The sequence below is a fragment of the Microtus oregoni genome, unplaced genomic scaffold, assembly GCF_018167655.1.
Source record: "Microtus oregoni isolate MIOR12 unplaced genomic scaffold, Mior012 000010F_ref0000083, whole genome shotgun sequence".
Taxonomy (NCBI): domain Eukaryota; kingdom Metazoa; phylum Chordata; class Mammalia; order Rodentia; family Cricetidae; genus Microtus; species Microtus oregoni.
The window spans coordinates 21,967,054-21,992,112 of NW_024543069.1; the positions used below are offsets into that span (position 1 = coordinate 21,967,054).

The 25,059-nt window shown below is 40.4% G+C and overlaps 1 protein-coding gene across 7 annotated transcripts in view; it reads left to right on the plus strand.

Annotated features, from left to right (window-relative positions):
- Nbea (neurobeachin) overlaps positions 1-25,059 on the plus strand; it is a 494,166-nt gene that overhangs the window by 430,194 nt on the left and 38,913 nt on the right. For all 7 annotated transcript variants that reach the window (XM_041659254.1, XM_041659249.1, XM_041659252.1 and 4 more), the window contains 3 exons: positions 603-722; positions 8,679-8,831; positions 21,205-21,372. In XM_041659254.1, the coding sequence (XP_041515188.1) occupies positions 603-722; positions 8,679-8,831; positions 21,205-21,372 (441 nt within the window). The remainder of the gene's footprint in view (positions 1-602; positions 723-8,678; positions 8,832-21,204; positions 21,373-25,059) is intronic.

Genomic DNA, 25,059 nt, shown 5'->3' on the forward strand with positions numbered 1-25,059 from the left:
CAAGGGCCAGAAGCTAAAACAGCACACTAAGACCCCAGCACAGCAGAAGGGAATGTGAGAACTAAGACGCTGCATAGTTGGGACTTCCTCCAGAGCTCCCTGGAGCTGTCAAGATAACAGAATAGGAATCACATTTCTAAAAGAGCATCAGAGCATCATGTGGACCCTGTGCTTGGGTGGCCCTTCCTAGCTACCCCAAGGTGGACATCACCAAATTAATTCCCCACTCAGAGTGTGTGGCTTGTCATCTTGTAGTTAGTGTGTATAGGCTGAACTACTAGAAAATAAGAAAATCTCCTTTATAAATGCCATGAGAATCATTTACAGAGAAATCATAGAGTACATCATCACTTTGCAGATGAAGAGACATGCTCATGGGACCAGACGACACGCCAGGCTGTAGAGTAAGACATTGTCAGGCTACAATGACACACCACATCTCATGATGCCTTGTGTGGGCTTTTACCCACACAGATTTCTTCTGCCTATGGAGGGCCTCAGAGATACTGTTTTGGGGTTCTTTTGTTTTGTTTTGTTCTTGCAAAGAAATTACTATATCTGTGTTTTGTGTGATCCAATGACTGTTTCTTTTCTTTGCTCAGGAGCCATTCACAACCTTCTTCCTCAATGCAAATGATGGGAAATTTGACCATCCGGACCGAACCTTCTCATCCATTGCAAGGTCATGGAGAACCAGTCAGAGAGATACCTCTGATGTCAAGGTATATAGTTTATTTATCATTTATAGTCACAGAAATCTAAAACTTGTTGAACGTTTTATTTCTAAGTATTAATGGATATATATGACATTTTATATTATGGCTTTGTTCCATTATATTAAAATTGTATACTCCATCTAATCTTAAAGAAAGTCTGTTATTGTTGTGTGACCCATTCAGTTTAATCAGGGCCATCTGTGTGACTGGTATATTGGGAATATCCCTTGAAACCTGGAGGGATGGTAACCAGGGGATACATAACTTAAAGAAATGATCCCCCTTTCCTTGAACCCATAAGAAATGTTTCAGCAGTGAAAGCTAGGGCTCCCTGAGGCCCTCCTCCATCCTAACTGTTGATGCAGACATGAGGTCGTCATTGGTTGTTTCTGAGAGTTCATGACTGTGATTACTGTGTGTTGCCTAGAAGGTGCTATTTTGCAGTCTTTCTCCCTTCCCCCTGACTCTTACCATGTTTTTTTGTCCTCTTCCACAGTGTTCCCCAGCCTTACAGGGGATGATATAAATGTCTTATTTAAGGGCCGAGCACTCAACCCTCAATTTTCAGCACCTCTTACAGCCATAGTGTCTGCCTGCCTTCTAGCAGCTCACTGAAAGGAGAGGTTTCTCTGATTACAACTGAGAGTGGTAATAGTCTTTAGGTATAAAAATACATTTAGAAGGTGGGTTGACACGTTAGTTAAACAACAAAGTTGAACTCCTCACTAGGTCCAATGACACCTGCACTGTGGGCTTTTGGGAAAGTTTATAATACCAGATACGGATTTCCTTTTGTGGAAAGGGTCTTATACATAACCAGAGTAGTAGCTGAATCACTTAACAGTTGTGCCATCATTGCCTAAATGAGCAGGACCTTAATGGTGGACGAGGTTGGCATCGTAACTCCCAGCAGCCTAGATAGCTCCTTCCAGCATTTTGAAAGCTGTCTGGAAGAGACTCCCAGCTGCGTTCCAGCTTGATTTCTCTATAGCATATGATCAAGGTGTGTGGTGCCTTAAGCAGTAAGGTCATATCATCTGTTCTGGCGTACAACTAGGAGGAATGACAGAAGCCTTGTTTTAGGGGCTCCTAGAGTCTCCCTAACAATGACTAGCAAGGAGGTGCTCCCTACCTGGCACTGGAGGTTTTTGTTAATAACAAGTAGCTTCAATTAAGAACAATTAAAAAACAATTCAGGATTTTTTTGTTTCAATCAATTAAGGTGTTTTCAATTTTTTTTAAAAAGCCCTTGCCTAATCCAAATGGTATAATCAGGAGATGGAAAGAAAAATCTATAACTTACCTTTCCTATTATTCATTCAATATTTGGCCCATTGCATAAAACACAGTGCGAATTGAATCTGACCTTAATGTGTCATAGTGTTATAGCTGGCCCAGCTTTGGGTTTTTGTAGCCTGGGGCAATTAATAAAGCATTAATGACAAGACCCATTTAAAATGCACGCTTTTCTGTCCAGCCTTAGCCTTTATTTGACTGCCTGGGGATACTAGGCAACGGTACATATTAGATTAAGCCAGCACACATAATACCCAGAAAGAGAGCGGAACAATTCTACAGTTGGTACTACTTACCATTTTTAAATACAAAGATCTGATCATTGTTTATACGTGTTTTTAAAAAAAAAAAAAAGAAAGGACTACATGGTCATGATTGATGCATGAGGAAAATGTGCTCCCTTTCTCTCTCTGTCTGATAGTAAGATCACATGATCAAGTTATTTCTTACTCTTTATAGCACTTTTTCTATCACTGCCACTTAGTGCAAAATTGTTAGGTGTCGTCCGGGCGGTGGTGGCGCACGCCTTTAATCCCAGCACTTGGGAGGCAGAGGCAGGCGGATCTCTGTGAGTTTGAGGCCAGCCTGGTCTACAAGAGCTAGTTCCAGGACAATCTCCAAAAGCTACGGAGAAACCCTGTCTCGAAAAATCAAAAAAAAAAAAAATTGTTAGGTGTCACTGAATTTAGGGCCTAGTCCTACAAAAGGGAGCCAGTTAAGCTCAGCTATTTGATTTGCATATCTGTGGCTATCCAAAATATTTATACAAGGCAATACAGTGTCAGCAAACTGAGAATTTTTTGAGTGAATAGAAGCTGTGTATTCACTTCGTTTTCAAAGCAAGTCACAAACGAGGTTGAAGCAGGATGTAGCACATCCGTGTTTTATTTGTTACTATTAAAGTTTATGAGAGTCCATTTTAATTTATGCATATGACGTGTAGAAAAAGCAAGTGTTTAACCTGCAGCCCTGCTGAGTCAAATGTGGTGGCCTCATTTACCTAACAGTCCTAACATCCCTAAGGAGTTAAACTAAAATATCTAAAAGCCATCGTTCCAACTGACTGTGGCCGGGAATCAGGGAGGCCTACCCTTGCTTGATATACCTGGAGAATAAAGAGGAGACTGGGAGCTGGAATGCAGTCCATGAGCAGCAGTGTCTCAGCCTCGTGTCACAAAATCCTTTATGGAATTCATTATTTTCATGTTAGTCAGAGCTGTATTTTATTTTAGCGAACTATTTCAAGTAGAAATACATCCTCACTGTTTCCTAGCATCGTAACAGCAAAGAATTGGCATTTTACTTAACTTAGAGGTTCACCCTCACATGCCCACACGTACATGGGGTCAGTTATTTCTAATTTATTTATGTAATCACACTTCTCAACTTTCCTTTCCACCCTGAGAACTGGGTCAGTGCTTCAAGTACCAGAGACCTCAGCAAGCTGCATTTCAGTTACTAACCACCACCACCCCCCCCCCCCCCCCCACACACACACACACAACCTTCCTCCTGTTACCATTTAAGGAGCATTCACATTCTGTTGCTAATTGTGGTACTTGACTACCTGAAGTTAGGCATCAAAGAAACCATCAGTGTGATGATTGCTAACCTGGAAGTTTTGGTTTTCATCCCAAAGCAGCCATCCTAAACCCCACCCCGAGACCTCACACACACACACTTAATTGGTGACTAAGGAATGTATTTCTCCACCTTGACATTGTGCAGACTGTGTTTTCAGTTCTCCTTGACCAGCAACCTTGGTCCTTGCATACTGTGTGATTATATCCTAGGCTCTCTTTCTTCTGCCAGACTGCATGTCTGTTCACACAGAGAAATGTACTTCTGTATCCTGGAATGGGGCTCTGTGTACCTTGTATGTATAAAGAGTGTTTCTTAATAATGGGGCCAGTAGTTCAATGCCATCTGCATGTTTAATTTTTAAACATATTATCAAACCATCATCCCCAGTGATGACAGCTCCCTCCCTAAAGCCATATGCTAGGCTGCTCCTTCCCCGTCCCCAAGTCATCCTGCTGTAAGAACTAATGTGGTTGCTGGTGCTCTGGAAAGTGCATCAGGGAGCGGACAACACTGTCTCTATGCACAGCACTTTTCTGTACTTATTTACCATAATATGATACGTACAAGCTGAGCTCCGAGGTCCAGGACAGCCAGCGCTACAGAGAAACCTGTCTCAAAAGAAGGAAGGAATGGAAGGGAAGGAAGAATGAGAAAGGAAAAGAATAAATTGCAGGCAATATGGCTTCCATCAGGTTTCTATTCCATGTGTGTACACACCTGTGCGTGTGTGTGCCCAATCACATATGTCCACTTGTGTTCTGATACTTACTGTGACAGCATCAGAATGTATGTCTTATAACAAAATGTTAGAATGTTTGAGGTTTTTGGGAATAATAACTGGTGAGTTGAAATTTTTAAGTGCATGGTTTAGTACATCTATTAAGGTATTTTTACTCTAAAATCATGATCGATTTAGTAGGGAAGAGTGGGTTACTAGGAATAATAATCCCACTAACTTCTGGAGCAAGGATTTTTATTTCTGGTCTCTACTGTGTAATACTGCAGTTGACATGTTTTCAAAGAAACATGTTTTTGTTTCCGGAGAAGAAACCTATCTCTGCACTATCTACTGACTTAGACAACCCTGCAAGGGAGGCTGAATGCGGTGGTGGATGGTTTCATTCTGTCTCTCTCCATTAATGTCAGTTTCTTCCTGTGCTAATGAACGCAAGATGAGTAGGAAGGGGAGCTGCCCAAGTGACCTCTGAGGAGAGCTCCCAGGAGTGGAGTCAAATCAGTTAGTTTTGGTTCTGGGGTTTTGTATTTTGATTTTAAATTTCTTTCTTTCAGCCATGCCCTGCCAGCGGAGCTATTCCACTTAGAGGTGTCCTTACACTAATTTTCCCTAATACCTTCCAAAGTTGTCCCCCTACTTTCTGAGCAGCTGTGCAGAGGTAGAAAAGGTGGCTGTGACACAGTGTCATTAAGGTGACGTAGTGTAAATTAATGCAGTTAATGGAGGTGCTCACACTGCCTCAGTGACCCATTATGAGCTCCTGTGGAATTAACAGATGCCCAGGCATCAATCTTTTGGGAAAAGGATAGGAAAGCGCTGGCAGCTTTAAAACCTCACAGTGAATTATATTAGGAAAGTGAAAACGTCTGGGTTAGATTTGATTTCACCAGGAAGCCATAAAATGGTGCGGCTCTCAGCAAAATATATTAAACTGAAATGTCAGATTTGATGCAATAGGTACACAATTATGATAGTGTTAATAGTGGTCTTCTATCATCCTAAGACATACTTTCCAGTTCAATTTCTCAGCAGCTTGAACTTGTCATAAGCTTATAAATTAGAAATTGTGTTTGAGGATATTTTCCTATTTTTGACAGGACGCATATACTACTATTAACTGTACCGTAGGGTTTTAGTGTAGCTGTTGAAATAAACTAGAAATCACATTTGCAGACACAGAACTCCTGTTACAATAGCCACTTTGCCATTTCTTTAATAATATTCTGTGTCTTTCTGTACTATTTTTCGTTTAGTGAAATTTAAATTCTTTGAATTTTTTTCCTTAAAGAGAAACTGTTTAACTGGGGGGTGGGGTGGAGGGAGGCTGCAGTAACCCGAACAGCAGTTACCTTGGCCAGCTTTGTCTAGCATTCCTGCATGGAGGCAGAGCAGACTGTGTTCCTTTTAAGAAACATTTCACAGTTTACAAATATGCTTTTGGTTTGTCTGCTAAGTGCTCAAAGCAGCTCATTTTGACAAGGAGTTTCCTAAATATTAAGAGACTTTCAGAAGCCTCCTTTTGGTCTCTTGGTCACTAGCTAATGTCTGCCTGAGGCTCCACACTCCTTGTACCCCATGACTCTCATCCCCTGGGGCCTTGGCTCTGTCCTTTGGGTCTTTTCTTTTTCATGCATTGCCTCTTCTTGAAGTTGAATGCTTTTCTGCCTGCTTTCTTGTAGGAAGTTGGACCAAGGTCCCTTTGCCTGTTGGACTAGCAGCTATAAGAACACGTAGACACCCTGTATGTTTAATTATAGTTCAGTATTAGAAAAAAAAAAAAACTCACTCAAATCTTTTGAGGCAGGAGGCTGTGACTTAGAACACTAGCTTCAGTGCCCAGAAGATCCCTAGACTTCACTGTATGGCTGTACAGATGTGCGAACACCACCTTAAGCTGGCTGCACCTAGCTCTTGGGGGACTTTCTGCACCCCTGTCTTGAGCTTCACCCTGTGGCTACATTCTGTTACTCTGAAACTGACCCCGAGCCAGCCTTTCATTTTGGCAATCTTTTGCTGAGAGTAGACCTTTGTATATCAAAACCCTGCCTCAAACCTGAGCAGTTTCTTCCTTATCTGTCATAGTACCATGTCCGTATATCCCTGGTCATGACCTATATCTAGGTCATTCTGCCTAGAAAGTTCAGTGCACACAAGTTCCTTAGGTCCTTTGAGGATGCAGTCTTGTTAAACTTCCCTACTCTGCATCACTCAGGGACCTTTTCTTCTGATTCCTCAGTAATCTCAAAGACCACCCCACTGTAGCATCTCACCTCCAGAAACCTGCCTCCGTCCTAGTCCCAAAACCAGTGCCTCACATTTTAAGCTTTTACTAGTACTGTACTTCTCCTTTAATTCTAACTTTCTGTTTCTTTAATTTATATCTAACAGAACACCCCAAAACTTAGAAATTTAAAACTGTTCCTTGGCAGTATGCAATCAGAGTTCAGGCTCAGCCAGGATAGCTGGACTTCATGCTATAGGATACCTAGGCTGCTTGGCTGAGCAGATTTCTCACTTCTTTTTGCATCTATGTTCATATCTATAAAACACGATGGTGAGACGTCCATCCTGTGAAGTGTTTGTCAACACTAAGAAAGCACAGGTAGAGTACTTAGAATGATGGCAGAGCTCAGTAAGACCTGGTAATGCCATCTTCAACTTTAAAACTGAGTGACCCAAAGTATGATTTCAGTGATTCTGGTCTGGGACAGGAGATGACGATGTCATTCCACAAAACCGGCTAGACCTCAGAGGTGATGCTCTCATAGTTTTTGTAATATTATTAAAATAAAAAATCTCTTAAATAATATCAGTGTAAATATAATGAGATGCTAATAGTATCCTACATTTACATTACCAATTTTCAATAAAATTGGCTAAGTGAAACAAAATTGTAAAGCAGTGAAGCAGACATAAAACTTCCGACTTTATCTGCTGCATCAGCTGCTTCTCCCTAGACTTCTATGGCTTTACTCTCTCCTCCTTCTCCATCAAAAACACCAAATTACCCTCAATTTCTTTTTCAGAATAGTCCATTGCAGTTGCTCTGGTGTCTTTACACCCCCTGTGGCCTTACCGATAAGCTGTTCAAAATCAGACATTTCTTGATACCTACTTTAAAACACATCTGTCTGGTGATTGTTGTGACTCTTGGGAAAGATTCCTTCAAACTTTAAATTTCGACAGTTCATCTTAACAGTACAGATAACATCTGCTTTACAAGCATATCCTATTGGCCAGATGAGGAAGAGAAGGGAAGGTCCTCCCTGGAAACACTGCTTCGTAGCACACCTCCCATTCCAGCCCTCTGGACTGTTGGACTGCAGTCCTTGCCTGTCTGCATTGCTCTGTTATTGGCGATGGCCAGCTTGTGGCACCATCTTTTCCACTGTGCCTAGAGTAAAGCCCTACCATGACTGACAGAAAGCATGCTTATGTACCTTAAAGATTTCCTTCCAGCCCCTTCTCTCAAGAAAGAGACCTTCTACACATAGGTCTTTCTTTGAACTTGTATTTCACATATATAGTGTCACTGGAGTTCCCATTTTCTCAGCATCTCTGTGGCCTTACTCAGCCCCGAAATAATCTCTCAGAAACTATATTATATGCAATACTGTTTGGTCAATAACTTAAGCTTATTTCTACCTAGCTCTTACATCTAGAATTAATCCATTTCCATTATTTTATATTTTACCATGGTGCTCCTGGCCTACCAGCAAGGTTCCAACTGACAATTCATGTCTTTCCCCTCTGGCAGCTACATGGAGTCTCACTGGCTCTGCCTTCTTCCTCCTAGCATTCAGTTCAATCTTCCCCGCCTTGCTCTAGTCAGACCTATCACAGACCAAAACAGCTTCTTTATTTGTTAACCAATAAAAGCAACACATATACATAAGGACTTCCCATACCAGTGATACTTTATTGTCATAGTTTGTTAATGTACATAAAAGGTCCCTAAGCAGCATAGAGTTGTTGGTACAGCTTCATACATTTATCTATTGGCACTGTTGTAAGCTTTTACTTTGTGTACCCATTCATCACTGTTTTTGTTTGTTTGTTTTACTGAAGATTAATCATAGGGCCTCTCCAGCACTCTACGCAAGGGTTCTCTACTACTGAGCCACACACTCCCTCAACTCTCTGTGCCTGTGAATTCAGAGTAAAGAAAGAATAATAAAGTGAATTGTGTAAATGTTTCATCTTCTGGGATTCCTAATTGTTTTCAAATGGTGACTAGAACTAAAATTAGGTCAAGGATTTCTTTCCTTTTATAGTTGGTAAAAGTCAATTGTTTTGCTAACTGATTTTACCAACTGGCTACTAAGCTGAATCTCTTTTCTGCACAGGAACTAATTCCAGAGTTCTACTACCTACCAGAGATGTTTGTCAACAGTAATGGGTACCATCTGGGTGTCAGGGAGGACGAAGTGGTGGTGAACGATGTGGACCTTCCCCCCTGGGCCAAGAAGCCAGAAGACTTTGTGCGGATCAACAGGATGGTAAGAGAACTGTTTTCTGCTAGAACAGGAATGAGAAGTTCATGTCTTCTGTGGGTTTGTTTTTAACTGTTGCCAGGTTTCTCCCCATCTATAATCACAAGGTTCAAACCTAAGAAGCAGTGACAGACCCCTGCTGTCATCTTCTGATCGCAGCCATTGTAGAACAGACTTTTTCTCTGAGGAGGGTTGATGGGGAGGTATTTCAGGGCTGCGTGTTCCCTCCGAGGGGGCAAGCAGACAAGTGGCTTCTGACTAACATCACAAATTCTGAGGTTTAAAATAAATGTCCTTTCCTTATTTTTGTCTATTGTAACCAGTGCGTCTACATACCTTTCTCACCCATAAAAGTATTCAAGATAGGAGAAAGCTACAATTGGGAAGTTTCATTCATGGGAAGTGTATGCTGTGAAACACTTCTTGTTGTAATGCTCCTGGCCTGGAGGAAGCCACCCATCTTACAGCATCTAAAATACACATGGCAGAGGTCTGGGTGTTCAAATACCTATGTAAATAAGGTCTGCCTGTGGAGATTTTCTAGATTTAAATATATTTTATTACAGTTAAGGAGATTTTCATCTTGTGGTTATGGTGCGTGGGAAATGAGCAGTGCTGTAGTGTACTGATAATGTCAAGAATTGCTAAGACAATGGAGACAGTGGCCCAAAAAGCACATCTTTAGTCCTGTTTCTAGTACTCCCAAGTCTCTTCACCTGTGTAATAAATCTGTTTTCCTCTTTTGGGCAGTTGATTTGTGAGTCAGAATCCACAAAATTTCCACACAGCACAATAGAAGTCATGTTTCCCATTGGAAAGAGTATTATTGATATAAAATTGGCCTATTGAATAATTCACACACAGAGATTTAACCTGAGTGGGTTTGGCCTGTTCAGAGCTGTGCAGCCTTCATCACAATCAGTCTGGAGGTGTTTTGTCATTTTATAATGACCCCTGACCCGTTGGTTTCTCGCCCTCTTTCCTCAACTTCCCCATCCACCATCCATGTCCAGGCCATGCTAACCTACTTACGCCCCGCTGTGCTTCTGATCTTCCACCTTCGGGCCTCTCCAGCCTGTCGCAGACATTTCGCATGTGCGGTCCCGAGACACAGTTCTGCATGTCCTTCCCATGCTGTGCTTTGGGTCGCACTCGCAGGAACAACTTTTATTTTACAGCAGTGTTATCTGTCTTTAAGAATATTCATCTTTTGATATACTTCAATTTTAGGAACTGTTGCTGATATAATAGTCTTATACTTAAAAACACCATATAAAGGCTGGACAAGGTGACACCTGCCTTTTTTTAAAAAAATGTTTGTTTATTTATTTATTTATTTATTATACATCCCAATTGAGTTTTTCCTCCTTCCTCTCCTCCCTCCTGTGTGCCCCCCCAACACACACACACACATTCACTCCTCCTCCTTTTCTCTTTAGAAAGGGGCGGTCCTCCCATGGATATCAACAAAACATGGCATGCCAAGTTGCAGGAAAATTGTGCCACATCCCCTTGTATTAAACCTGGACAGGGTAATCCAGAATGAGAAAAAGGTTCCCACAAGAGTCAGAAACAGCCCCTGTTCCTGTTGTTAGGGTTCCCACAAGAGAACCAAGTGACCCAAATCACACAGCTGCCACTGGAGATGCAAACAAGGTCACATTTCCCACCTGCATCATGTCAGTGTCAGTGCCACCATTTCCTTTAGGAAGGGGGTGCCCTCCTAGTTAAAGGGTGAAGCAAAGAAAAGAGAGGCGTGGAGCACTGAGAAGACAGGCCAGTGAGAGTGACAGTTCTCTGGCAGGAAGAAAAAGGACCTAACTTTAAAGGTGAGAAAGTGGCCTGTAGTATATTACCCACCCAGGTGGTCTGATGTCTCTCCAGGAGGGTTCATTGTCTGTGGGAGGTTGTGAAAAGCATGGAGACAACTAGCTTTAGCATTTAGAGAGAAGTCATCTATCTGAGATTGCCTTTTCATTGCAGTGATTTGGTCAAACTTCATAAGAAGGAAAGAAGTCACTGGAGAGAAAGTTGATGTATGGAAACCTCCTGCAGTTTTCACAATAAGCCTTTAATCCCAGATAGAAACAGAGTGGTGAACTACTCAGTTATAGTAAATTAGTTGTTGCAGAAAATAAGCTGTACAGAATGCTCTGCAAAGTAGGGGCACAAGTAGCTAGTGGTACTCAGTGGTGAGACGCTCGCTGTCTGTCCTGTGAGAACCAGAGTGACAGCAGCAGGTGGAAGGACCACCACTATGCACCACCCAGAAGCAGAAAGCAGTGGGCTTGACTGACTGACCAGCCAAGGCCCCAGGGCAATTAGTCCACAGTATAAACTGGTCCTCACTGTCCTGCCTCTTCCTATTGTCCTCTCTGCCCACAGTTCATTCTGGTCAGTTCACTGGCATATTTGAGTACGAGATACTGTGAAACCAGACTTGCAGAAACTTTCATTTTAACAAATAGAGCTGGAAAAGTGAGTGCTAAAAAGGTTCGATTGTTGTACACAAAGCAACCAGGGACCTTGCCCTCACCTCACTTCATATGGAAGATCAGCCCAATGGATCACAGACAAGAATACAAAATCCAGAATTGTAAACTGTCTAGAAAACATGAAAGAATCTATACTTGTGGATTTAGGTTAGAAAAGGATGCCCACATATGATACAAAAGTACAGTTCAGAATAGAAACACTGACAGCCAGGACATCACTAAAGCTTCTTGGTTTTGAATATTGTTAAGAAAAAAAATTTTTTTAAAAAAAGCTACCTTTGCCAGGAGGTGGTGGCGCACGCCCTTAATCCCAGCACTCAGGGGGCAGAGGCAGGTGGATCTATGTGAGTTAGAGGCCAGCCTCGTCTACAAGAGCTAATTCCAGGACAGGTTCCAAAGCTACAGAGAAATCCTGTTTCGGAGAAAAAAAAGAAAAGAAAGGAAGAAAGAAAGAGAGAAGAAAATTAAAAATAGTTCAAGCTAGAAAAGGCTTTTTAAAAAAACACAGGACTCAGTTGAAAAAAGACTACGCACACCAGACAATCTAAATTTGCTCTCCAGGTCCTACAAGATGAAAGTAGACAAGCAACCCCCACAAACTATCCTCCAACTATCCACACTCTTGGCATAGCATGTACATGTGTGATACACATGCACATGTGTAAATAACTAAATGTAAAAAATAAGCTAATCAAAGACTGGGACCTGAAATTTAAAGCAAATAGTCAAAAAAACAAAAATAATAATTAATAAATATTTCCTAAAAAGTGAGACAAAATATTCTTCTGTCCCCCCAAAAAAGCACACAGATAGCATCTTCTTCCTGAGCAATGCAGCATACTAGATACTCATGCCTTTAAATGTATCACATCACTCCAGAACCTCTCTTACTCATCTGCACAGGCAGCCACAGTCAGCTTTTATTCCCCTTAGGACTGCCTTCTTTGCATTTGACTTTTTTATCATGGTCCTTGAGAGTCATCTTGATTGTATTCTTGTTGTGCTGGGCTCTCTCTCTCTCTCTCTCTCTCTCTCTCTCTCTCTCTCTCTGTGTGTGTGTGTGTGTGTGTGTGTGTGTGTGTGTACATTAACATCACATTATAAGTACCACCAGTCAATATTATTAGTTCATGCAGTAGCTAGTGTTGACGCTAGAGTTGTTTCCAGATCTTGGCTGTATTGAGTAAGGCTGCTGTGAATATTGACATAACACCACTTTTCTATCGTACAAGTTTCCAGAAAAAAAATGGGTTTTTATATCTTTAGAGTACATACCTAGGGAGCTAGAGAGATGCATCAGTGGTTAAAACCACTGGCTGTTCTTCCAGAGGACCCAGGGTTAATTCCCAGCAACCACATGGCAGCTCACAACTGTCTGTAACTTCTGTTTCAGGGGATCTGGCACCTTTGCCTCCATCCACCTATCACTTCCTGGTTTTTGTTTATTTTCTGTTTCTGTTTTTAAATTGCAGTCATTCTGTTCTTAAATTGCAGTCATTTTACAATTTTAATATTTTAATATATCATTATGCAATAAATGACATTGGATACTTCTTTGTGTTTATTAGATAGATACTAAAACATTTTTACATATTTTAATAAGACAATGAATAGTGACTTACAGATACAAGCTTGGTTTTTTTCATTGGAGTATTTTATATGCTCCCCAAATTAGTAATCTTATTTTAAATATGCCTAATGAATAGAAAGGTAGGTCTTGTTTTTGAAGACAAATCTTCAAGGCAAGCAATATCCTGCTTTGGGGTGTAGTAAAAGCTAATAATTATCTGGACAAGAAATCACCACGTAATTACTATTTGTAGAAACTAATCAAGCAAAATGATACATTCTTAATTGAATCTGCAGAAAAATGTGCAGTGAGTCTTTTAGTATGTTAGATGGCATTGCAACCAACCCAGTGAACTTGCCACACAGGGCTATTTCTAGATTTTCTGTAAATGGGATTATATGAGATTGTTATGGTTATTTTTCTAAGCTGTATTGCCACTGGGATCCCTTCTTTCCCTCCCTGTGAGAATAGTCTTCCAACCTTCTCCCACATTTAGAGTCTGTGAGCTTTGTAGACTGAGAAAAGCCAACCCACGTTAGAATATTGCTGTGCCTACCACGACACATGCTTCACTCACCTAGTGTCAGGGACACAACCCTTCTTCCTTTTGAATCAAAGCTGTTTGTGCAGTGATGCCCTCAGCAACCTGCCTGTATTTTCTCACTTGGGATCTTGAAGATGTAACTCAGGCAAACACTATCAACTGAGACATCTTCTGCCTAGGTTTCCCCCACTCCCGATTCTAAACCAAATTTTCTCTTTATGTTACTAATGAGTCTGTAGAGACTTGTAAAGTAATCCTTTGCTGTGTGCTGGATATTTTGGGACCTTCCATTGTTCCATTCTCTGCTGTCTGTCACCCAGGAGCCATGCCTGGATACGTAGATGGTTTGCATAAAGATCCAGCATACAGTGTATGGATTTAGAAGTCTTCCCTCTGGTTCTTTCTTAAAGAAAGTGCTCTCTTGTGCATCAGCTGGTTGATAGTTCTGTGGCATGTCTGTGGCAGCCAGTTTTGCTTCTGGGTTAGTGTTGCCTCTGGGAATTTCTGAGCAGCAGAACTATAAAGGGACATGTCACCAAGTATGACTGCATCCTCAACGGCCACTCTCAGGGTCACCAGCTTGAGGTCTACATCCACAGCGTAGATTCTCTACTCTGGCCAGCTTCCCCATCTGCTGATATGGGGTGATCATACCGATGTGCAGAATCATGGCAAACAGTGGGTTTGTACTAAATATCAACAGCTTGCTATGTATTTCTAAGTTTTGCCAAAGCTACATTTATTTGGTGTGTGTTTCTATAATATAGAAAGCCTATATTCCAAATAAAGTACGATGTAGAAGCATTTACATCTTTTCTAAATTCTGTGATGGCAACTCCCCATTACTTAAGTATTTTGTTAAAGTTTCTGTGTACTTATTGGGTGGTTCCTATAGGATTTAGTTACTCTGAAATAGGCCTGGAGGGGAGTATAATATGGTCTGTTACATGTAAATATGGACCAGGATTATCTCCAGTTATTCACAGGAGTTCTTTGTACTGAGCCTGATGTACAAAATGAGAATGTCATATATCCCAGAGAAATGACATTCACTCTGGTAAGAGTCCTTCATCTCTTTGTGTGGATTAGTGTCCTGTACCCATTAACATTCCCTCCTCCTCTCAAGCTGTCATTAAGAAGTCAAGGCAAAGGAGAGAAAAATAGTTGTAGGAAAGGGAAAGCATGACTGGTTTTTAAATGTGAGCTCTGCCATAGTTTGTGGCAGATGAACAGGTGTCTCATACATGGGCAGCAGCCTTTGCTTGTCTGCAGATCATTAACTAGCTTTGAGAACCAAAGCTTTATTATTAGTGCGTGGTGATTGCACAGACTCGTATAGTTCATATCTGTCTATAATGTTCTTCAACCAAAGTCCTCCCCTAGTATTTTGGCTTGTCCTGATGCGGTCGTAATCTGTTGTTGCAGTTAGTGTTGTTGCTTTTGTTGTGACACTAACACATACAGCTGCTTCTGTGTTGTGAAGACAATGACCAAGATGTGAGTGAATGTAGTCAAAAAAAATGTTTCACTGAGGAGTTGTAAAATTTGAAATTTGGTCTCATTAGAAAAAAACCTGGATCTTAATGTCATTCCTTTTTGTAGACGTCTCAGTAAATTCTAAATGCTTTTTTTGCACAGCAAGCAAGCACGGGCTTAATTTATCTACATACAGCTAAGCTGATCACAGCCAACTTCCTTACAAAGCATTGATAAAGCCTTGTGTTTAGTTCTAACATGATTAGCATCTGACCTCTTGACAAAGGACAGAAATAGAAAGTCTTTCTGATAGTATTACCCTAATGCTGGCTTCATCAATCATAATCTACCCATTTCTAATTTGTTTTAGAATAAAAGGCCTTCCATGGATGTGAAGTGATAATGTTGCCCTGCCCTCTGCCCTGTTGAGTCTTAGGGCTGGGCCAAAGAGCACAGGCTGCATGCACATACACACACGGCCCACTGAGGCCCTGGGCTTTTGTTCATTCTGCTTCACGTCCTTTGCAAATTTTTCCTATTTTGAAGAAAAACGTATAGTAGATAACAGTTTGAATTTCAGATACTTTACTAACATATGAAGCAGTATCTTTCTTACAAAAGAATGCTGGTGATGTCCACTTCACTTAACATAGCTAGTGAGCACTCCAGACAGTTCTCATTTACAGTACATCACTGACCAGGCAAAAATCCCTACCCTCATTGTGCTTCTCTTCAATCAAGGCAGACCAACAAACTTACTGTCAGCATGAGAGTTCTGGGGCTGCCAGAGTAGAACTGAAATCCATCAGGAAGCATTTCTAGAGGTAATGGGGACATGGAGGGGAGAGTGAAGGTAGTGAGACGCAGTTAGTCCGTTCTTCATATGCTCTAATGTTAGACCCGACAGTCCCCTCCGTGACTTTTACTAGTGACAGTTTTTTCTCAGTTTCTTTCTCTTACAGAAGCAGGGAAAGGGTCAGGACTGCATTGCATGGAGGCTGCGCACACATAGCAGAGACTTCCAATATTTCAGTTTGTTTTGTTAGGGTGAAGGGAAGAGGGTTATGGCATGGCATGGCATGGGGCAGGGAGACAGACTGAAGTCAGTCTTACCCCAGTAGACTCTGACCTGTTGACAGCTTCTTATCCTTATACCTACAAGGACAGGGTCTGGCGTAGGTAAATGGGCCAGAGTTTGGGACAGGTACTCACCTTATTCTTTCGCATTTGGTAGCATATGCTTAGGAAATCAGAGGTTTTTATCTTTTTTGTCACCTGTCCCTAGGATCTAGAACACTGTCTGTCTCCAAGGCATGCTCTCTAACTGAGGATGCGCACTATACTTTTGAAACAATGAAGTGTTACTTGGTAATAATCCCTTATTTTTGTATTGCACTTTCCAATTTGTATGTAAATAGATTTCACAGGTAACTGTGTGTGCTGCCACTGTGTTATGACAAGAGGATGTTTGTGAAGAGCATGCATGCCCCCTTTTCTCACAGAAGAAAAGACAAGTGAAAGAATAAACACCTGACAAGAATGGGTTCAACTCAGAAATACACAAGATGAAGTGGCTCTCCGGCCAATGAGAAAGGGGCAGAAAGACATGGGATCAGACCTAGGTTCTGTGCCCTATGCCCCCATGGAGTCTTTATCTGTATTAGAATACCCTGAAAAATTCCAGAGGCAGCAATGAAGAGTTTGAAAGGCTGGGGTGTGCAGGGATATGCTGACTAAGTTAAGCATGGAGGAACCTGGTGAGGTTAGGGTGTAAGAAAATGGTTGGTTTTTGAAGTCTGCTCCATGAATAGGCTTCCATGCACTGGGGTTAGAGAAAGAAGTCAGTTGTATTGTAGTGAGCCATTTGTAGGCAGGGAGACCCAGGAAATCATCTTGGGTTATAGTACATCCAGCCATCAATCATGTAATTTAAGGCTATTTGTAGAATATTTTAACACACATTACCCACCACAATCATTTAAAGCAGTTTTGTTGAACTAGGCATATTATCCCAGCACTCAGGTTACTGAGACAGGAGAAGCACTGAGAGTTCAAGCCCAGCCTGGGACCCATGATAAGTTTAAATCTGGCCTATGCCACATAACATGACCATATATGTGTGTGTGTATATGTGTGTATGTATGTATGTATGTATATGTCCAATTAAGTTTATTTAAAACATATTATGTATATAACACAAAACATAAATATAACACAAATATATGTCCAATTATGTTTATTTAAAACAGTAATTGAGTAACTAAAGTTACAGTTACTAAAATTTCAATGCAATCATGGGAGAAAAAAGCTAGCCTAGACATTAGAGGAACTTGAATGCTTTTCTCATTATCTGCTTGAATACAGGTATTCAGAGAGTTTTTTTTTTTTTTTTACTGAAAACAGATCTTTGATAGAATAAAAGGATGGATGTATTTTTTTGAAAAGATAATAGATTTATTTAAATATACCACATATAAAAGATCATCCATAGAGTACAAATCACTGCAAATATAGGGAGAAATGTACAGTCAATCTAAGTTTCTTTAAAAATCTGTAATTTTTATTTATTTATTTATTTATTTATTTAAGATTTCTGTCTGTTTTACTTAGTATAGAAGAGGTAGAAATTGCATTCCAGTATATAAAAGAATTCACACAGTAAATTTCCTTTTTTCGTTTTCCTGAGTTTTAGAGAGGCTTTATCCCAAGTGCATTAGTGTAAGACTTCCCATGTAATTCCCATGGGCAGAGATGGGGATGAGATTTAGGTAGGTGCTATCCATCTGAAAGACACCACTCTACTGCATATCTCCCTTCACTTCCTTCCTTCCCCATCCCCAGGGTAGACTTATGGATTGGAAATTGGGTTATCTAGGCTTAAAGCAATTGCCTCTGCCTCGAGATGTGCAAGGAGATGTTCAAGAAGCTATTAGGGCCATTACAACACTAATAGCTTAGTAATCGAGTATTTTTTCATATTTTCCAGCGTAAGCACTGTACTAAAATCTTATTTCAAAGTGTAATGTGTGTCTGTGCATGCAAAAAAAGCTCTGAAAAAAAAAAACAAATGAGCACAGGCATGTGTTCAGTAGCAGGTAAGTACCGTTTGAAGTGCAGTGAGCAGCCGTGGAGTGGACTTCCGCTCCACGTGAGGTGACAGTTAATATCCAGTTCCTGGATATGCATTTGACTTTGAACTGGATTTAGCTTTCAAGTGTTCTAAACTTGGGTTTTCTTTTCCTCTTTCATAGTGATGAACAAGGTAGTTATTAATAAGACTTGTCATCTTCACTCCTACCTCATTTAATTTTATGAACGAAAAAACTAAGCTATCCAGAGCATTTAACTGCCGTTGTCAGTTGATTCATCATGCTGCCTCTATTGTGTAGACTACACTGGAGCAAATAACAGTAGATAGCAGAAAGATTTTGAGTTTCATTAAATTTATTATGAAAACTATGAACTAATAAGATTCAAAGCTGAGAGGAAATGGATTAATACCAAGCAAGATATTAAAATATAAAAATGGATGCCTAGAAGCCTTACAGAAATTGAGTGAAATTTCTCTACACTCTCAGAAAAATCCAAAGCTTCTATTTTTAGGTGAATTCTACTGAAATTTTCAAGAGATAATGAACTCAATTCTTATACAGAGTGCCCCCCAGAAATCATGGAAAGCCATTTTAGGAGGGTAATAGGATTGTGATTCCAACAGTAATTAAAGGGGAAATTAAGAAAAATAAAAGAGCAAGTGCAACTTCATATACATTTGCTAAGATGCTAAAAGTATTTGCTGCTCTTGCAGGACCCAGATTCAGGTCTCAGCTCCCACATGCAACTGCACACAACCACCTGTAACTTCCAGTTCCAGGAAATGGGATATGGTATTCTGGCATCAAAGGGCACATACATGAGCATGGGAACATTCAGTTCAAAGCCAGCCTGGTCCACAGAGTGAGTTCCAGGGCTACACAGAGAAAACAGTTTTTAAAAAAATTAATAAAGTGAACAGAGGGTTTGATAAGTAATTTCTAGGATACCCAGAAGACCAATAAACATTTCTTTAAAATATCTAATTTTTTAGTAATCAGAGGACTATAAGCTAAAACAGTTATCATTTTGTATCTATCATAATAGCCACAATTAGAAACATGGTCACACCAAAGGGGGCTGCATATTGAGGCACTATGGACGATTAGGACTGGATACAGGACAGCCTTTCTAAAGAACAGCAGTGACTTGGGAGGAGGAAACTAAAACCATGAGTGGAAGGTGAGGCACTAGTCTATTCCAGATGAAATTCACACCCATCCGAGAGCTGTGGGAGGGAAATGGGCACAGCCTGTGTCCCCCGGGCTGTCCCTGCAGTGTGAGGAACAGTGAACTGGCGGCACACAGGCTGCCATAGGCAGATCTCAGGCATACAGGAAAGAATGAGGTCCTAGGCCGTGGCTCTAGAGCAGACACACACACAACAGAGGATGTTTCTTCAGAGCAGCGGGAATCATTAACCATTGTTGCCAGTGGTGGAATAGGAAGGCAAAGAGGGGTCCTGAGATGAATAAACGCATTTTAAAAACTCAGAGTACTGGAAAGGCATTATTCTCTCTGTCCCTCATTATTGAGTTAGCCATTTTATTCAATAATGACTTTATCCTAACAGAATATGTCTGTCAATCTTTCAGTGGTCGCTCTAAGATTTATTTACATGGTTGCTGTCTAGCAAATCATGTGGTTAAAAACAATCCAAACTCCCATTAAGTATTAATCCCACAGCTGTTCTCAGTTCCTGGGAGGAGATTTGAATGTGACCTCTCAACAGTGACCCTGCATGATATTCAGCATATATCATGAGATATCCTTCTCTCATGTAGAAATGGCATTGACATGATGGCCAACAATTATACTCATTTTTTAAATTGACTATGATACTGAATTGACAAAAATTACACAAACAGATATAATCTACAAAAATTTAACTGATCATTTTATTTTTGTCTCGTTGCTCATATTCTGGTCTGAATGGTTATTTTAATATCAGTAAAATGGAGCATAAAATTCTGTTTACTTTTAGTAAGTAAATGCTATTTTCACAAAATCTTAGTACTTAGATTTTTGGATAAGAATTCTACAGAGTGATTGTTATAAGTGGCACTCTTAAAAAAGTAATCAGGAAGAGAATGGCAGGGATGGAGTATTAAGTGGGAAGAGATAAAAGGCACTATTGAGAGTACAGTTTTGAGAGGATTCCTTTGAAAGTTATTTGTTAAGTATATGAATTCCAAAAACAGGTTACCACCTAAAAAACTAGGGCAAGCAACCAGAGAGTGAATTCACACGTTTACTGTAGTTTATGAAACACAGTCATACACAGAGAGAACTTGCAAAGCTGAGTACAAACCTTTCTGTGCGCAAGGTTGGCACCCTGCCTGCTCTGATTGGACCAGAAGTGAAGGAGTGAATTACTCCCGACAGCAGAGCACCAACTACAGTTTCCATCCATGTCTGAACCAACTCCAGCCCACCTGTCTAGTGATTCCAGGGAGCTTCTAGTGGTTCTTAAATAAAATCACATTCTAATTATCTCACAAATAAAAACATCACCGAGCCTGTTTAAGGAAGTCACTCAAACACTTGCCTAACTTGCCATTTCCAAACTCAGAGTGTCTAAGAGAGCTAGACACAAAGGGCCTCTTCTTCTCAACCCTTCCCAGACACCGTGCTCATTGACCCTCTAACTTACTTTCCCCCACTGACTAGCAGATGTCCCTGATGGCCTGGTGCTTCCCAAAGTCTGTATCAGCTGATTTGATTCCTGGCATGATGAAGGGAAAAAAGGTCTTCCTTTCTAAACATCTTAGAGGCAAGCTGGAGGAGTTCATTCAGAAAAAAATAAACCCATATCAAAGTTTCATATAAAACAGTTTAATTTTAAACTAGTGTTTAAAAATCAGAAGTGAAATTATTATACAATGGCATTAAAACAGCTATTGCAAGTTATTTTCTTTTGAACATGGTTGTGTTTTTGTAAAAAAAAATGTATTTAATATGAACATTTGTGTTGTGTACATAATGAAGCCTAGAGAATGGCAAACATTTGTGAAGAGAAGTTTACTTAGCTCTGTGCCTTATTAAAGATAGTCTTCTGCCACTTCTGAGGACTGAAGATCTAATACGTACAAATCAAATAGAATGTAAAGGCACAGTGTCCTTATTTACGCTGAATATGTCACAGTAAGGAAATGAGATGGAGCCTTGCTAAATTTAGTCTCATTTTTCCTTGATTTGTTTCAGGCCCTGGAAAGTGAATTTGTTTCTTGCCAGCTCCACCAGTGGATCGACCTTATATTTGGCTACAAACAACGAGGGCCCGAGGCTGTCCGTGCTCTGAATGTTTTTCACTACTTGACCTATGAAGCCTCCGTAAACCTGGACAGCATCACAGATCCAGTGCTCCGGGAGGTGGGTATCCTGAGCTGCAAATCTTTCAGCCTAACTCTTTTACACATACGTTTCAGGCTTTTGACAAATGAGGAAAAAAAGGAAATATATCAAAATCAAGCAATGTGACCAATATGTTGGGATTTTTAAATTCAAATACTTTAATGCAGAACTGTAATTTTACTTCCAAATCTTCATTAAAATTTATAATTAAGTATATTATTAATGGGTGAGGCTTAGATGAATATTTAACTATGAGTAATTGCCTAAAATAATAAGCAATATGGTTTTGGTTTTTGTTTTTAAAAACGAAAGCCAACTTTACAACCTTCAAGAAGGAACATTCAAAGATCTATACCAGTATGGTGAATGCTATTGTAGTACTTGATTCTCATTTGTTCTCAGCCTGAACAATTCTCAGTCTGCAGCTAACAGTTGGGAATTTTAGGTATTTTTAAGTGAAAATAATCATATTAAATAGCATTTAAATAACTTCCCATGCATAAAATGACTTTGGCTAGGTGGGCAGAGAAGGATGCAACAGCTGCTAGGTAAGTGCTAATGCAAGGAGACTGTACTCCTGCCCTCCATCCTACCCGCAGTCTGCCATCTGTTGTATGCAAAACAAGCCGTCGTGGCTGCATCTCCAGGCACTGGGATGCTTTTTCAGTTTTCATATCAGAGGTAGGAAATGTGCAGATTTGGGAAATAAAGCTCTCTTAAAAAATCTTGTATCCATTTCTTACATATCCTATAAAATAAAGACTCAATTTGCATGCTCCAAGCAGAGAAGAAAAGGAAGAGAGAGCACACGATCACTGATCCCTTGGGGCAGAACACTTGGAGAACACATCTCAAGCACGTTATTAAAGGCTGTGTTGCACAGTAGCGTAAGCACAAGGGAGTGGGAGCAGATAGAGGGTGAGCGATCCAGGGAGAACCCAGGTATGGTGAAATTGTTTGTAAAGTGAGAAATATCCTCCAGAGACCACTACACTTGCCGAATTTAGTGCCCTCAGGGATCCCTAAATTTTGATCAGCTTATTTGATGGGAAGTAATTTTTAAAGCTGCACCCCTTTGCCTATAACAGACCCATTTTATAATTTTTTTACAAACAAAATTCATCTTTTCCAACATTTTTTTCTGTAGACAGGGTCTCACTGTGTAGACCATTCTGGCCTGAAACTCAGAGAGACCCACCTGCCTCTGCCTCCTGAATGCTGGAGTCAAGGGTACTCACTCTCTCAACCAACCATAGTGAATAATTTTATAATCGGAAAAGAGAAAATTGGAATAGTTCATCCTTATAGTCCAAGCCCAGTTCCAATTTGGACTTGATTTATAAACTTCATGGACATCTTTGGTCCTGGGTATTTTATTATGCTTTTTCCCACCTACAACAAAGTTCTGTATTTAAAGGGGGAAATTAGAGGCTGATTATGTTAGACAAAATACAAATTTGAACATATTGGATATTAGGAAAACCACTGGGTATCATTCATATTGTGATAGGAAAGTGGGTTTTTGTTTTTTTGGTTTTTTTTTTTTTCCCTTAAATGTCAGTTGAAAAAGAGACAAATAGGCCAGGAAAAAGACACCAGAATTCAAATTGAGTTATTCCTTCCATGATTAGAGTGCGTATTTGAACCTCACTGAAGGTGTCGGCTTCTTCAGCTGTCACGCCATTATTCTGGACAGTGGCAAAGCCAATTAGTTGTTCACAAGCCTTACTCATCGCACCGTGGGAGCTGTAGCACAAAATGTGTGCTTGTCACTGATTTGCTGGGCAAAAACGGGTCCAGCCTTGTGTTTGCTTATTATGTAGATGCTCTGAACAGAATCTGTTACATTATGGGTTTTTATTACCCCAATAATAAAAAGTAATGCAGACTGTCTAGTGCTAGGCCGGATGTCTCTGTTTAGGACTTGGCTCCTTTGAGCATCTCCTTCTGAGTAAACACTTGCTGCCAGCCTCAGAACCAAACTAGGTTGTGCATCCTTTCCTCCTCAGTCCTTGCCCAGGTGTCTGAGTTGTTGTCTCTTAGAGCTGTGATGCTCCCGTAACACACCTCCTCCCTCCAGCAGCACAGGCCCTAACACAAGTCAGCAGAGGTGTTTGCACTGGCTTTGAAGATCACTAGCAATTCAGGATTGCTGGGGAAGCTGCTTCACCTCCTCACGGGCAACAAAAGACCATTAGTGTGGTGCAAACAACAGGTTGAGGGCTTTTAAGGAATACGAATTAACTTTTTTCTCTCCTATTACCCACTATCATTCCCTGTCATTCATTCCCAATAGTGTCAGTAAATAAGTTAGAATGAAACATGTTCCTACAAAATGTCCTGTCCTACCATTTACGAGCTTCAAGAGCAGTCTTCTACAAAGGCTACGAACCACTCAAGAGCTCCAGGATAGCTGAAGAGAGCCAGAGTGTGGAATCTCACTCACTATCTCAGCTGCTCTACAAAGCGAGACTCAGCCTCCATGGCCGTGAGACACAGCTCTGTAGATAGTGCATCTATGGCTGATGGTCGTTTATGCCCTCCCTGCACATTATCACTGAGAAAGACCCATGGGAAAATGCAGTACTGGTTTCAACATCCCTTTTGGAACCCTGTAGACCTACCCAACTAGACCCTAACTTGAGAGAGATGCTTCAGTCTGAAAGATTGAGCACAGATTCCTAAAAAAAAAAAAGTAGAAGATTATTTTGATATTTTTAATGCAAAGATCATTAATATATAAACCCACAAGAAGGCTAGTTTTTTCCGTTTGTTTTATAATGTCAATTTGACTAATTAAGGTAATGTTTTTTAAAATGCTAAACATCACCATAAAAAACTAACATGTCCCCTTTGTTTAAAAATTCTATGATCTGCCTAGAATTTTCAGCTTTGAAGTTAGTACTAAAATTTGAGAAATAGCTTAAGGTTATTGACTCATTCTTCCCTGACAGGTGAAGTCATGAACCAGCACTAACCACAGCAATTATGGCATTAAAATGTCAAGAAATTAGAGGTCAGAATAACAGATAATTTTCTTCTCTGTGTCAGATTAAAAATTGGCATTCTTTGACAGTTTAGGATCTCTGGCAGAGAAAATGATGACAGCTTAACTTATTTTATACTTGTAAAGCAGTAATTGATAGTAAACTTTATCTTGACAGCTTCTGGGCAGAAACATGACAGCGCAGTTCTGGTACAAAGCTCCTTAATATGTAAACACTAGGTCTGCTGGAGAGTAGAGATTTATTTAAACTGCCTTAAGTCTTGTCTCACATCATTATCTTCTGGGCTCTTTTCTCGTGATGGCTCAACTGTTTGGGCAGTGGTTTTTGAAGCGTGATAATGAATGAATATTCTTTCTCCTTTACCCATATTAATAAAAGCCACTATTTTCTTCATATTTGTGCCTACCAAGTGACCTGCATAGAAAAAAGGGTTGTTTGTAGTTAAGTAGCCACTGGGTGCTGTGGTTTTCTTTCTCCGTGCTCCTCAAGTGTGACCCAGAGTCCAGCAGAATCCTAGCACCTGGGAGCTTGTTAGAACTTGGGCTAGAAATTTAAGCTTCCCTAACATGACTCAAGAGAGCATTCAGCAGGACCCATGGGGACTTGGTGTTAGAGATTTAATTTTATGAACATCTTGAACTCGGGCATTCAGGCTTAGACGCAGGTGCCTTTACCCACTGAGCTTTCTCACAGCCCA